General features: G+C 45.0%; 1 protein-coding gene across 4 annotated transcripts in view; it reads right to left on the bottom strand.

Moving 5' to 3' along the window:
* SEPTIN11 (septin 11) overlaps nt 1–15,072 on the bottom strand; it is a 964,023-nt gene that overhangs the window by 299,200 nt on the left and 649,751 nt on the right. For all 4 annotated transcript variants that reach the window (XM_086961789.1, XM_086961791.1, XM_086961790.1 and 1 more), the window contains exon 7: nt 97–265. In XM_086961789.1, the coding sequence (XP_086817915.1) occupies nt 97–265 (169 nt within the window). The remainder of the gene's footprint in view (nt 1–96; nt 266–15,072) is intronic.

The following is a 15,072-nucleotide window of genomic DNA, read 5'->3' as shown; positions in this document are numbered from 1 at the left end:
CAGAACTCAGTCAGTATTCTTTTGTGTTTCTATGTTACCTCATGTATGCATAGGCATGACTAGAACACATACACCTAGTGCATTTCTGTGTTTTACCTAAATGGCTTGCTGTCAGGGTCGGTGTCCTTAAATCCCATCTCCTCGAGTTTACAGCGCCTGTACAACTCATAGTGGCGTATGTGAGTCTGCTCTCTCAGGTCTTCCATGTTCACTCGAATCAGCATCTCCCTGAGCTTCACAAAATCACAGTGACTCTCATTTTCAACTAGGAAAGAAGCAGACATTACATCAACGCGTTAGTACATCCTTCTAACCAGCTTTCATCAGCACCACCAAACAACGTATCTCCTCTTTTCCCTTATCTAGTCATAGGGATTATCACTAGCTTTACAACTTTTTCCACTGGCCATTATACATTTTCCATAATGTAAATCAAAGCAAAAATAGGTTGCATTCTTTCTTGCGCTTTTATTTTTTGAGTGTAGGTACATGGCAATGTTAAATATTTAGACAGTCCACATGAAAGGAAGCACAGTTTTTATCATCGATGAATCGCTCTGTATTTTAAATTCATCTGTGATGGTTCTGTAGAGAACACAAAACATGCATATCTACTAAGAATTGCAGTCTAAACACTGAAATGATCAGGTATTACAATTACTTAGTGCAAGGGATAATGTTCATCCCTAAAGTAATAAAATAATGTATTTTCCCCAGACAGAGCAGGATAGTATAACATTAGGATGATTACAGGAATATAAATCTTACAGCACATCTTCATTGTCCTGGCTACATATAAGAATAACTGCAATACATGAAAATCAACACATTTCAAGGCATTAATGTAACACTAAGGAATTAGCAAACACGTACAACACGGCAAATTGTTGAAATAAGAACATTATTTGGAAGTTAGTTGGAAAATTAATTCTTAAGGAGTGAAAATATACTTCTCTTTCAGCATGGAAGTATTTTGAAACCGCTAAACATGATTAAAATATTTTTGTATTTTAAACTAAGGATATTCATTCGTGCAGTGCTTTATTTCTGTGTACCTGACTATGGCACTAGTATGAACATGGTCAACTTGACGATGGCCACAACAACAAAAAATTATAAGCAAAAAATGACTAAGATACAAATTCCAGATCCAACCGCTAAGTGGCAGGGTGATGCGCAGCATGCAAATTCAGAAATTATTCACACACCAAAACCGATGTTTCCACCTTAAATTCCCTCTTCAGATCAGTGAGCAACAAAAGTAGACTACCTTCTTTTGGAACAAAATCACTAATGCCATTGATCTCAATATATTAGCACGGAAGTATGGGTAGAAGCTTGGGTAGGGTTATATCCATGGGCATCCGCAAAAAAATTCCGGGGGGGGGGGGCAACATTTTACTTCATCACCATCCTCCAACATTTGGCAATAGTATTAAATAAATAAATAAAATATCAAATAAGACAAAGAGCTTAAATAAACAAAGAACCCCATGGGAGGGGGAGAGAAAAATCTTGTGAGGCGCCACAGCAGAAGACCTCGCAACTACAATGAAACAGAGGAAAAAACAAAAAATGGCCGGAAAAAGATATCTGAATCAGATTGATGTGGTTCTAGAGAGATCCACATCAGCAAACCTTTCATTGATGATACAGTGGACGATTGTGTCAAATTCAAGAGCTAGCAGGATCAGCCTCGCTAAGCCCCATTGTCTAGAACAATATTAATGAAGCAACTCATTAAGTACCAAAGCCATGGCTGATTCCATCTATCTACTTGGAAAGAGGAATGTCCTCTTTAGAGTCTGTGGAAAAGCAAGAGAGGGAGATCTCAGTGCAGAAGTAAAGGCCAGGTGCAGGAAAACTGAAACGAGGAAAGCAGGAAACTGATAAATGGGTAGGTTTTAGGGGTACTCTGCAAGTCATTGAACACAGATGTGGCAAGGATACATGTCCTCTAAAGCACACCTCTTTAGAAAAGAGGAAGAGACCAATGTATTATTTTAAATAATAAATGGGTGGGGAATTCTTTTTATTTTTTTCTTGTCTCAATAATAACATCAACTTTATTTAAATTTAAAGTTTGTCTGCGCTGATTGTATTTCTCCTTTTCGTCTTTCAATGACAAGCCAATTAGTTTGATCCAAAGAGATAATTCTCCAGTTGCTAGCCCAAGAGAAGTATGGACAGAATGGAGTTCATGGGTTTGGTAAGAAGGAGTTCTGACAGACCTGGGAGTAACATTCAGCTAGGAGTAGGGGGGCAAGAAAATGGAGGATGAGCTTGATGCTAATAAGGTGATGTGGTGAGAGTAAAAAAGTACTGTAGATGGGGGGGTTATGAGGTAGCCCCAGCTCTTTCTGGTGTTGCTAAAGCTAGGACACAGATGCCCTGAGCTAACAGATACATTTAGGAGAAAAGTAATCAGTTAAAGAGGCAGGGCCGGAAACAATAAATAATATCAAGTAAGACTTGCTGGGGATTAATGAGGGATGATCAAATGGTGGAGGTGGACAAATACAGTTGCTTCTAGTTTTAAGAAAAAGGAGGTGGGGTAGCAAGTCAAGTGAACATTCTACCTCTTAATTTGCCTAGAGGGTCCGGGTCAAACATAATATACCCTAGAATCAGATATGGCAGTGCTGGCCTGATGCCGGTAAGTTTGAGAAAGGACTAAACGATCAGTGTGAAGAAGGTGTCTGGTAGGCCTAAGAGGAGACCAATATGCCAATGCAAAGTGAACAGGGCCTAGAACCCAAAGAACTAGGTAAAGTGGAGAGAGAGATAGCGGAGGGTCAAATACAGGCTAGGTTATTGCATAGTAGATGGTAATGGCATGATGTATTAGTTTTTCACTGACCATTTTATTAGTTTATAAACTAAAGGGGTGGGGAATTTTTTTACGTTTTTTCTTGTCTCAATAATAACATGAACTTTATTTCACTTTAAAGTTTGTCTGTGCTGATTTCATTGCTCCTTTTCGTCCTTCAATGACAAGCAAATTAGTTTGATCCCAAAGAGATAATTCTCCAGTTGCTAGCCCAAGAGAAGTGGCTTCAAATATGCACACCCCATGTTGACACCATTGCATACACACACATGTATAGTCTCCACACCCATTCCTGCCTAAAGAGCTGCATTCACATCGACAATGCCCCAATGGAGCTTGAGGTAAAATTTTGTTCAAAATAGTGACACCTCACACAGATCCCAACAGAAGCATAGCACTTTGCAGACACTTCTTCAAAAGAACTGCATCTCTCAAATACACCAAGAAAGAGTTCTTCCTTTCTGAGACACTGACCGTTGGTGCTACATAATTAAGGTGACAAGATGACTGCAAGTGATGTGGAGAATTACTTTTCCAGACCTGGGTTTTGCTTTTACATTATTAGCTAGTGTGTTCGACCAATTGGTTGAAATACCATTAACCTAGACTACAGCTCCCAGAAAGCACTGGTATGGCAAATCAAAGCTGGAAAAGTTGTGCCCTGGTGAGAGTCATCTGGTCCACCTATACATACGACTGATACTGCCCCGAAAAATGTATACTTGCAGACAGTGCCCAACCACCACAATGTCACCAAAGCTCTGCAGTTCACCCAAACAAAGACCCACATAAAGGGTGAGCCTCATACCAATACTTATTTCTTCCATTAATATCGACAGTGCCAAAAAGGTAATATAACAATGGCGCGGCATGGGGTACTTAATACCAGCACAGTACTCCCAGAGACATAGCCCACACAAGTGGCTTTAGCTGCAACTCCCTGAAGAGGCTCTCATCAGAAAAAACCCTCAAAGCACACACAGAAAAGAGCGAAACCCCACAAATATGCCACCACAACGAGCTGTCAATTAAGTCATTCTATACTGCCCGCCCCCCCCTGCCCCCTCCCCCTCAATTCAAAATGGCAATCGTATTTTTGTTCATGAAATGGGGGCTAGCTCACTTCACACTCACCACAGGTACTAAACCAACTTCTAGGCGAAGTTGCATCACAAACACACAATACGCATCCTCTCAAGTTTTGCATAACCAACTGAAACCCTTACCCCTAATACATAGCATAGAATTCCTCTATGTACCAATATTTCACACAGCCCGAGATGTACTTTAACAAAAATCGGCATCTTCCCCAATTAAATTAAGGATTTATCATACCAACACTTTGAGGATACCAAAAATAAGCAAAACATGCCGTAACCTGACTGCTAATTTAAGCAACATTTTGTATCTAAAAGGTGTAAACCAACTCCAAAAAGCAAGAATGTCAATGTCCATTGCTTAAATCCTTACAAAACATAAGGAGTATGGTTTTAAAAGACCACATTCATGAACATAAAGCTGCAGTACACATTTTATAAACTAATATAAGGAAATCAGTTGATACGGATCACATTTTTTTTCTCTCTAGTTCTGCCACTCTTACATTGCTCTTGGCCCTAATACCTCCGCGCCCTACTCTTCACCTCTCAACTCTCCACCCAGTCTTTATCTTCTCTGTTGGTTATGCCATCTTAATTACAGCTATGCCTTTTCCTTCTCCCCTTTCCTTTTATCTTCTCTTGCTGTTCCTGCCCCATTACATACACCTCTCCCCTTCGCCTTCCCTCTCCTCTTGCTGATTCTGCCCTTCTTACATAAAACTCTACCTCCCTGATCTAATCTTCATCTCCAATCTCTCAACAACCCTTTAACGTTCTCTTGCTGGTCACATCTTACATCCACCTTCTCCTCATCTTTCCCTCTTCATCCAGCCTCTTAATATCGCTTGGTGGTTCTTCTCTCTTCCATCCACTTCTCTCTCTTGCCATTCTGCCTATGTGCTCTTGCTGATTATGTCTCTCTTATAGCCACGACTCCTATCCATGCACTACCTTCACTGCTCATCTCTCCCCCAGCCTTATAACTTTTTTCACTGGCTCTGCCCCATTTACATCTCCTCTACATTTTCATCCTCCTGAACACTCTATTCGTTTTTCACTGATTTTGCCACTTACACCACCTATTTCCATTCATCCTCTACTCTTACTCTCGTCTCTTCCTCAAACCTTATTTTGTGGATTCGCCCTTTAACATCAAACTCTCTGCTATCCCAACTTTGTTGCTTCTCTTTCTCATGATGTCCCTCTTCTATCCACCTTTCTCCTCCATGCCGTAGGCATTGTCACCCCCCCTGCCTCTTACCTTTCTCATTGATTCTGGCCTTCTGCATCCACCTCTCACTATTTCCTCTCTCTTCTCTGTGTAAGGTTTCTTGATTGTTCCGCCTCTCTTACATTTACATGTCCCATGCATGTACTGCCATTCACTTCTCATTTCTTCCTCCAGCCTTCTAGTGTTTTTTGCTGGTCTGCCCCTTTACACCCACCTCTTCTCTTATACCTCCCAGCCTCTTACCTTGTCTCACTGTTTCTGCCTGTTGGACCCAGCCTTTTTGGCAGGTTCACCCCGAGACTTTTTGCTTTTTCCTAGCCTGTTTCTGTGTCCTGGTGTTGGTGATTTTAGGCCTCTGCGCACTTTTTCACTGTGGTACAGTGTAAAGTGCGTGAGCTCTCTGTGTGTGTGGTGAGAGTGACCTGCCCTCCCATAGGAATGAATGGGGAATATGTATGCCCATGGTAGTTCCTGATGTGTGGGGAGTGCAGGGTCGAGTTTGGTATGTGCGAACTCGTGAGATTGAATGCTGCACAATGATATATGCGGCATGATTGTGTTTAGTGTAGAAGTGCCACTTCTAGAAGTTGGCATATTTGTGTTCTAGAAGTTGGCATATTTGTGTACTTTGTGTCTGGCGTGTGATTGGCTGAGGCTGGCTGGTGAGCCTGGCTCCAAGAGTCTGGGCGGGTCTGCCCCGGTGGTGTTTAGCATGCTGATGTGAGGGGAGGAGTGAGCCTGGGCCTGCTTGTGGATTGACCGTCTGGTTTGAGGGTCCAGAATGAGGCTGGGCTCGCCCCACACAATGCTGGCTCCACCCCCTGGGGTGCGTCTGATGTCCCTATCCTGGCCTGTGAAAGGAGTTCCCTATAACCAGTTGTAGCTGGTTCTCACACTGCCTGCACCCTGCTAGACAAAGGATTTCTCTGTATAAAAAGGGGCTGTGTCCCCTTACAAAATGTTCTTGTTTCTGACTTGAATCCTGCCAGGGGCGTGCTGCTGCTTGGACCCAAGGGAAGGCTTGCCTCCCTGGGCCCTGCCCAGCCCCTGGATGCCTGGAGGACTTCTGGGGGACCCCTCTGCCTTGCCTGGGTTGATAGGGGGACTTTGCTTTGCCCTGGATACCTGATGGACTTGTCCTGGACCCCTGAAGGACTTTTTGCTGGACCTTTGGTGCCCTAGCACTGGGAGCACTTCTTGGGGGTCTGCCTGATGCCACTGCGCTTAGAAGCGCTTTATTTATGCTTCAAGCGCTTGGGAGCGCTTCATGTGCTGCCTGTGCCCCTATAGCGCTTGAGAGCGCTGTATTTTTCTTATAGCACTGGGAGCACTTTATTTTTGTCCCCAAGCGCTTAGTAGCGCTTTTATTTTTATTACAGAGGGTGCCCACCCCTCATGTTGTGCCCTCGAGAAATCAAGGGCAGCCGGTCCGGGACACCCCCGTGACGTCATCCCCGGGCCGTGCTGTGATTGGCTGCCGGCCTGGGACCTGAGGCGGAAGGAGGGGAAGAGGAAGTGTGGCCGCTTGCGGGGCTCCCGTGTGCTGAGGGAACCCCGAGAGAAGAAGCGGAGCCGAGAGACCAGAATGGCCGGGGCTCGAGTGAAGAGCCCTGTGTGCGGGCAGAGCCCCGGCCCTCTTGCAGAGGAGTCCGACGTGAGTGGGAGCCAGAGAGGCTCCAAGAGCGAAGCCGGAAGCCTATCCTGCCTCCACAGCCCAGCGCGACCAGAGCAGTGAGCCGGTGAGTGCGGGTGGTTGAGAGGAGAAGGGGGCATCAGGACACATTGCCGGTGTCCGCCCCCCCTCCTCCCAGTAGAGCGTCCTCCGGGGGCACTGTGTTGTTACTGGAGCCTGAGAGGCTCCATTCGGCCGATATTGGTTTACGAGCCTCAGAGAGGCTCCGGGGCCATTCACGTGATCTTGAGCCCCCAGAGGGGGGGGGGGCTCCAACGACGCCACATTTTTATTCAGAGCCTGCGAGGCTCAAGGGGCATTTGTAGTTCGAGCCCTGAGCGGCTCCATGGCCCCACAATGTTTAGAGCCCGCAAGGCTCTCCAGAGAGGCTCGAGGGGGCATTTCTTTGTTTCGAGCCACGAGAGGCTCTGGGGGCATTCTTTGTCGTAGAGCCCCGAGGCTCCCTGCCCACATGGTTGCTTTAGAGCCCCGAGAGGCTCCCTGCCCACCTTGTTGTTTTGCGAGCCCAGAGAGGGCTCTTAGGGGGCAAAGTTAGTTACAGAGCCTGTGTGGCTCCAGCTTGGCGCAGCTTTTGTTCTAGGGCCAGTGAGGGCCCTGGCGCAGTTTGTTGATTCACAGCTACCCAGCAATGAGTGAGCAGCTGCACCGTTTAAGCCCCTGACATTTGGACACAGGGCGTCCTAGCCCCAACAAGGCCAGTTGGCCTAGGGACTGCCACAGGTGGTGGCTTATGTAAGTTTGCGCAATGTGGTTACCTCCTATGTTATGATGGTAATTGCCCAATGTGAGCTTTGCGCAATGTGATGTGGTGCTAGGAAATGTAATGCATTGAATATGATTACGCACCTTGATCTTACACCTCTGAATGTTTTTGGGCATCATGTGTTTTTGCGCTATTGAGTTATGTTCTGGCACCTCTGAATGTTTTTATGCATCATGTGTCTTTCTTGATTTTACACCTCTGAATGTGTTGTTTTAGGCATCATGTGTTTCTACGGTACCTCGGAATGTGTTTTGCTGCGTCATGTGCCTTGTTCCTTACACCGCTGAATGTTTGTTTATACATCTTGTGTCTTTCCTACACCTCTGAATGTTCTATGCATCATGTGTGAAACTTCGGATTGTTATATGTTCAAAGTGCTATTTCTAACAGTATTTCTAGTTCTAAAAGTGTTGATTCTGACAGTGGCCCATGTGGCCCTGTCCTGTAAATAATCCTTTGTGAATATTGCCTGTGCCAGTTGGCATAATGTATATTGTGTGATTACTATCTGATGTCTTTTGACAATACAAAAGTTATTTTTATATAACCTTGTATGGAGTTCCTTTTGTGGTGTGCCTAGGATGTTGTTGCTGTTGTGTGCGTGCGCAAATGCTTTACACATTGCCTCCGGAATAAGCCTGTCTGCTCGTGCCAAGCTACCAAGGGGGTGAGCAGGGGTTATCTTGGCGTGTGACTCCCTTGCCCTGACTAGAATGGTGGTTTCTGCCTAACTATGGCGTCAGCCTTAGCCAACCAGAAATAGCCAGTTCTAACACTGCCTCTCTTATATCTGCGTATCCCTTCCATGCTCGACACTTCACTTTGTCTCTACTACTGTCTCTTTCCTTTCTCACTAATTCTGTCTCTTTTACACTCACCTCTTACCTACCTATGGAATCTTTCACCTCTCATCTCGTCACAGCCTCTAACGTTCTCTCACTAGTTCTACCTCTCTATATTTTAACTCTCCCCTGCCTCTTACCTGCTCTTGGTTGTCCTGCCCTATTACATCCAACACTCACCATACCCTCTCCATGACACTTAAGTTCTCCTGATGCCTCTGCTTCTCTTATATCTACCTCTCCTATCCAAGCATCCAAGCACTTCCTTTCACTTTTCATCTTTCTCTCCAGCCTCAACTTTGTTCACTGGTTCTGTCCCCTTTATGTCCACCTCTCTCTTCCATGCTCATTTCTTCATGTTTTTTTTCCGCTTACCTCTACCCTCAATTCATCGTTTCTGTCCCTTAAGCTTCCACCTCTGCCCTACATGCATTGCTATTTACAACTCTTCTCCCCGGCCTCGTACCTTGCTTCACCTCTTGTGCCAGGACGCAATACAGGCCCCTGCAGCACAGATGGGCCCACAACACTTCAGGAGGCCCCCAACCCATCACGGGGCTCCCATTCAGCCCAGGGCCAATGAATATCTGTGAGATGTGGGAGTCTCAAAGGCCCATTATCACATTCTGCAGAGTGGGACCCCATCATTTTGGGTTACGCCACTGCCCTTGTTTTATTTACAGCATTCTCTCCCCTTCCAGCCTCCCACTCTCCCCAAGCCTGTTAAATTTCTCTTTCGCATGCTATTCATTTTACCTAACCAAGACTCTTCCCTTCTCTCATTGATTCTGCCATTACATACACATCACTACTTCCCCATCTCCCTTTCCTTAAGCGTCTTGTTCTATATAGTTGTTTTGCCCCTTATGTTCAGATCTCACCTCTGCTGCTCTGTCATCTCACCCACCTATTACCTTCTTTTGTTTGTCTAGCCCATTTTAGATGTGCCTCTCCCTGATACTTCTATTAAAAGCAAAAGTGGACACCAGACCTCCTTAGATGTACCCAAAAAACATGGGAATTCAATATTTCAGATATGAACAAACATGATGCCGGGGAGTAGCGCAACCTTTTCAGATGTGTAAAACAAGTAATGGAGAGTGGCTTGATGGGTTATAACTTGGGTGTATCTTGGAGGGTTTGTTGCACTCCTCTCAGCGTGGTAGGAATGGATGTGGGGGTCACCCCTCCTTACGTCCTACCAACTCAATGTAATCATCTTCACTATTCTTTTACCGACCCAATTTTTCATTATTCCTTTTTAATGTAATTTACATGAAAATTAAAAAAAACACCAAGTGCTTATATTCACTATTTATGTATTACTCTATTTATGTTTCTCTTGGATGCACATGCTTATTAGGAAAAAACAAGAAAACAGTTGCAAAAAAAAGAAAAAAATAGCCTCTCTCTCCATTTTCTGCTCTTCTCCTTTTCTCATCATTGAAACGGAACAGCGTCGATTGTGACTCTAAGGTCAGTCTTTTTGCTGTGAGACCTACAGGATGCTCTGCCTTTCATTCATGCAGGGGCAGGGCTCACTTCACACCTAAGGCCAGTTCCAGCATCTGCAATTATCATGCAGATGCAGGGATTAGGATAAGAGAGAGTTGCCAGCAAAGAAAACTGATCATGGCCACAAAACCAGCCCTGCCCGGTCTGCCACAGCTGAAAGGAATCCGGGGGTCATATTACCTTTTAGGCCATGGCAGCATGGCCCAGGAGAGGGGGGCCCGCCTTGGGCCTTGCAGCTGCACCTCTGAACAACCCAAGGGAGGGGCGCTGCCCACCGGACGGACTTGCGATCCAGGGGGGGGGGGGGGGCAAGAGCCCCTCCTTGCCCCCCCCCCCCCCCTGCGGACGCCCATGGGTATATCTCTATCTGTTACACCCTATTTTGTTCTACTAGCAGTATGTACCTAGTTATAGAGAATAAAGCAGGCCAGAATGTTGCTTATCTTGTGGGCTGCTTCTAATGCACAAGATGGGCTTTTCAGAATTAATAAACAGCCTTGCATAGTGCAGTTCCCAAGATGACTTTTGAGATTTGTTTGTCATGCAGGTGAGATGGTTGGCTTGGTGATAATCCGGTCCAGGTCACCAACAGGCAAAACCTGTAAGTGGGAATTAACGGCTCAACTCCGCTTCAGGGAAACACCGTTCTATGAAGTCCACTGAATGGACAACATTTTAGTAAGTCTAGGGGACAGCTCTTTCACATCCAGTGGTCCCTGTTCTGAAACCTGCCCTTTCTTGTCATGTGGTTTCCACGGTACCAGTATGTAAAAAGGCTTCTAATCAGAGATCGGTGCATAACAACTCCTCCTCATTGATGCTGCTGTTGTTTTTTTTTATAATTAACTTCTGCTCAAGTAATGCCTGCTCTAGTCCAGTCAGTGACATTGTTGCTGCTGTCTTTCCAGCACCAGCGATGGTCTTACTCCAAGGATTTAGCCTTGCAAGAAGAGGCCTACAACTGGTGCTTAGCACCGTGGAAGTTTTTGTGCCCTTTGCGTTCTTCTTTCTGGTATTACTTTCGGGGAGACATTCTGCTCCGTAACCTGTATAACACTTGAAACAGACATTGTGGCTTGTAGAAGGAGTTGCCTTTTCCTCAAAAGCTCGAAGAAGAAGGTGAATGCCAACTTCTACATCCAGCCATTGCCCAGTTGTGAGAACATAGTTTTTAGCCATCTAAATCAAAGGATTAGATGTCCACATTTTGTTATCTCCCCTCCAACAAGCAGTAAATTGAAAAAGCTGTACTGTAGCAAACACTAGACACCCATTCACCTTTGGACCTACCTATGACTTATTCCGTTGACATCAAATTCAATGGGGATCATATGATGTGAACGAATACCTGGAAGCTCTCTTGGTTCAATTTGCATTTTGTCCAGTTTAAATATATTTGGATTGTTCCAAGATGGCATACCTTATAATTAGGCTAGCAGGCTCGCTAGTGATCACTGCTACTCTCTGTCTGAATAATTATGCTACCTTCTTAGCAATTTTGAAATATATGTTTGACAGCCCTTGTTCTGAAACCCCTGCAGAGAAAGCACTTCATGACCACCACCCAATATGCTAAGAATGCCCTAACCTACAATACCCAGTCCAGATTAATTACTAGACAGATGTTTGGGGTTGACAGGATCAGAAGAGATGAAATTGGAGATGTATTAATAGACATGGACCCCCTTCTTTTACTGTACTGACTGATGTAATACTGTTTATCGCACCAATTATCAAGGAAAAAAGAACAGAAAAGAAAAAAAGCAAGCACATTAAGGGCCTCTTCGGTACATTTCGATCTGCAGTAAAAAGCCAGACAACTACTTCGACTTTATTCAGCTATGCCTGAAGAACTTATGGAAAAAGGAACCACTAGAAAATGTCAAGTGGTTGAAGAAAGTGCTGGTAGACAACACCTAGGATATTGTGTCTTATGATGCTCAGCAAGGGTATATTATTCCTTTATATCTTGTAAGACCTATAAGATCATCCTGAAGAACATTTTGCGGCGAAACTGTGTCCATGTTAGAGAGGCTTCTACTCTGTTTTGTCTTAGCGTATCTGTGCAGTAGACTTCGGGATGCTCTCTTTAATTGCCAGTGCTTCAGTTCTAAGGAACTTCTGGTGTGTATGTTGACCCGGCTTGAGTGAAACACTAGTCCAATCCTACTATTAAAAGAAGAGTCAGAAGCTTATAACATAGAGAGAAATTAACTGAAAGGAGGCTGCGTTCATGGTAAAAGAGAGGGCATGACAGCTAATGTTAGGTCTAACTCCTGCAAGTAGAATTATAGGGTACACGCTCACACAATTTAACTCAATTTCTTACCCTAATCTTTGTAAGACTGGATACAATCATGCTGTGGCATGGAGTGCATCTGATTGGATATTGAAAGATGGGCAGTAGCAAAATGATGGTTTCTATATAGTCAGAAAGATCTTTGCTAACCATGCTCATATAATACATTACCAACTACCCAGAACCACCGTACAAATGTCCCTAGATCATGAAGTATAAGGGAGGAGAGGGGAAAAGTACCCCAGGAGCAAACTTTATTTCAGATGGCTGGATGTTTGCTGTATAGAGTGCTAGATGAAACCATGCTGGATTAAACCCAGTGGAGGCCCCTACACAGTCAAAATTTCAGGCCTCCCCCGCAAATTATCTCCCAATACCCAATGCAACAGATATTTTTACAAACTGACAGCTGCCAGAAAATGAGATTTTAAGAGACAAACGTGTGTGAATCTGAAGTCTCTGGTTTATGTACTGTTTAAGTTTGCTCTATAAAGTCTTTAATGTAAAGTTTTCGTTTCTTTGAGTTAATTCATTTTTTAAGAAAGCTTGATTATAATTTTCTTTCAAGATCAAATCAATATTAGTTTGAGGCATATGAGCTGAAGATGGTATACTTGTGCATAGATTGTCATCTGGTGTTGGGCTCGGATGTTTGCACTTTGTTTTTGTCTTGGAAGAAGTCTTGGTAGTCACGAGGTAGGTGACTCCTCCTTAGGACGATAGTGCGCCTGGGCATCGACTCCATCTCTGTTTTTTTCCGCCATCAGGTTCGGATGTGATTTGCTGCGCTCCAAGTAGATATTGGTTTCGAATCTTCCTTCGGCACGCAATCCCTCTCCACTCAGCGGTATTGTCTGGATCGCGTTTCACTTTCGACGTGTATCTTTAAAACCAACTCCTCGACCTCGATCTTCTACACCGGCTGTTGGGCCTATCCGTGCCGACCATGCCAGCAGTCAATGGAAAGGACTCCTTTCAAAAAATGCCCTGCGTGTGGTGCTAAGTTACCACACATGGGCTTGCACGAGGTTTGTAATCTCTGCCTCTCCCCGGAGAACGAAGACAAGAACTGTGAGGCCTGTGCATCATTCAAGTCAAAGAAAACCATCCGTGACCGTCGGGTTCGACGTCACGAAATGTCTTGCAGAAGCAGCTCGAGTCTGGAAATCTTCTAAGCAGATCCCTATGTCCAGCCAGAACATCAAGGTGATGAAGAGGACATCTCTGCCTCCGAGGCTGACGACTCTGACGTTGAAGAGGAGCCAGGCACCTCGGCCCAGCAGACGGTGAGTACAGAAACCCCTCTCCCAAAATCCAAAACTAAGGCTCCGGTAACACCTTCGCCCTTGGGCTCAAGTCGACACCGGAAACATGTTTCAGACGCCCTGCTCTCTGGCCCGGCTATGAAACCTAAAGACAAGCCTTCTGGATTGGGCTAAAGCGAGCCCCATTCTAGTGCCAAAAAATCACGTTCAGCACCGAAGTACAAGGCCAAAGATGTGCCACGCCCTTCTTCGTCGGCACCGAAGGCAGCCTCAACACCAAAGCCCTCAGCGTCGAAACACATCATGGACAAACATTCGGAACCGAAAAAATCTTCAGAGCCGAAAACGCCTACGGAGCCGAAAACGCCTACGGAGCCAGGATTCTGAACACCAGAGTGGACAAAAAATATAAAGAAGCTCCCAATGACCCAATTCACATTAAAGGTCAGGTCCCTTTGGATTCTCTTGTTGTGTCTAATGCACGCAAGATGGCAAACTAACAAAGTACAGGCGACACCCCTCCTCCTGATAAACAATCCAAACTCATAGATGCATCTGGAAAATGTATTACGTAAAAGGCTGCAAATCATTGGGGGATAGCCAATGCCCAAGCTTTGTTGGCCAGGTATGACAGAGCTCATTATGATAAGCTTGAAAAGCTCATGCAACACCTTCCTGACCAATATGAAGAAAAAGCTAACAACCTTTTTCTGGAGGGGAAATTAATTACTAACACCTCAATTAAATGTGCGCTTCACGCAGCTGATACTGCGTCCCGTGCCATTAACACTAGCGTTTTGCTACGCAGGCACGCTTGGCTCCGATTCTCCGGATTCAAACAGGAAGTGCAGTCTGCTATTCTTTGACCAGGAGCACCTTTTTGGGCCCACAGTGGATACATCTTTAGAAAAAATGGGAAAGGATACGGAAACTGCCAAATTCATGGGAGCCTTGCAATTATCTTCCCCTAGATTTTCATTTTGTCATTCCTTTTACAGGGTTGGCTCCAACACTATCGGTTCAGAGCACTCCTCTTCTTCATATAAGAGCCCCAATCAAAATATTTCCTTCAGAGGATACTTTCGTGTAAGGTACCGAGGCAACAATGGTAAGGGAAGAGGTCGCAGTCACAATACCTGCAACACTCTACTTCCAAACAGTGACTTCCCTTCACTTCCCCCCGACCATCCCACTCCTGTCGGAGGACTCCTCTCACAGTTCCTACCTGTCTGGAATTCCATCACAACAGACAAGTGGGTAAGACAAATTATCCAGTATGGTTATTGCCTGGAACTCACCTCCACTCCCCCAAATAGCCCTCCCAGACAACGTCCAATGTCCTCAGAACATCTGACTCTTCTCTCTATTACAAAAACATGCAATAGAACTGGTCTCCTTACCTCATCAAGGCACAGGGGTTTACTTTCTAATTACAAAAAAGGACGGTTCTCTCAGCCAATACTGGACCTTATACTGTTAAACCTCTACATTCAGTCAGACCACTTCCACATGGTCACTCTCCAAAAGGTGCTCC

Source organism: Lissotriton vulgaris, chromosome 3_1 (assembly GCF_964263255.1).
Source record: "Lissotriton vulgaris chromosome 3_1, aLisVul1.2, whole genome shotgun sequence".
Classification (NCBI taxonomy): Eukaryota; Metazoa; Chordata; class Amphibia; order Caudata; family Salamandridae; genus Lissotriton; species Lissotriton vulgaris.
Note: the sequence above shows the minus strand (reverse complement) of the source record. Positions and strands in the feature narration are given on the sequence as shown.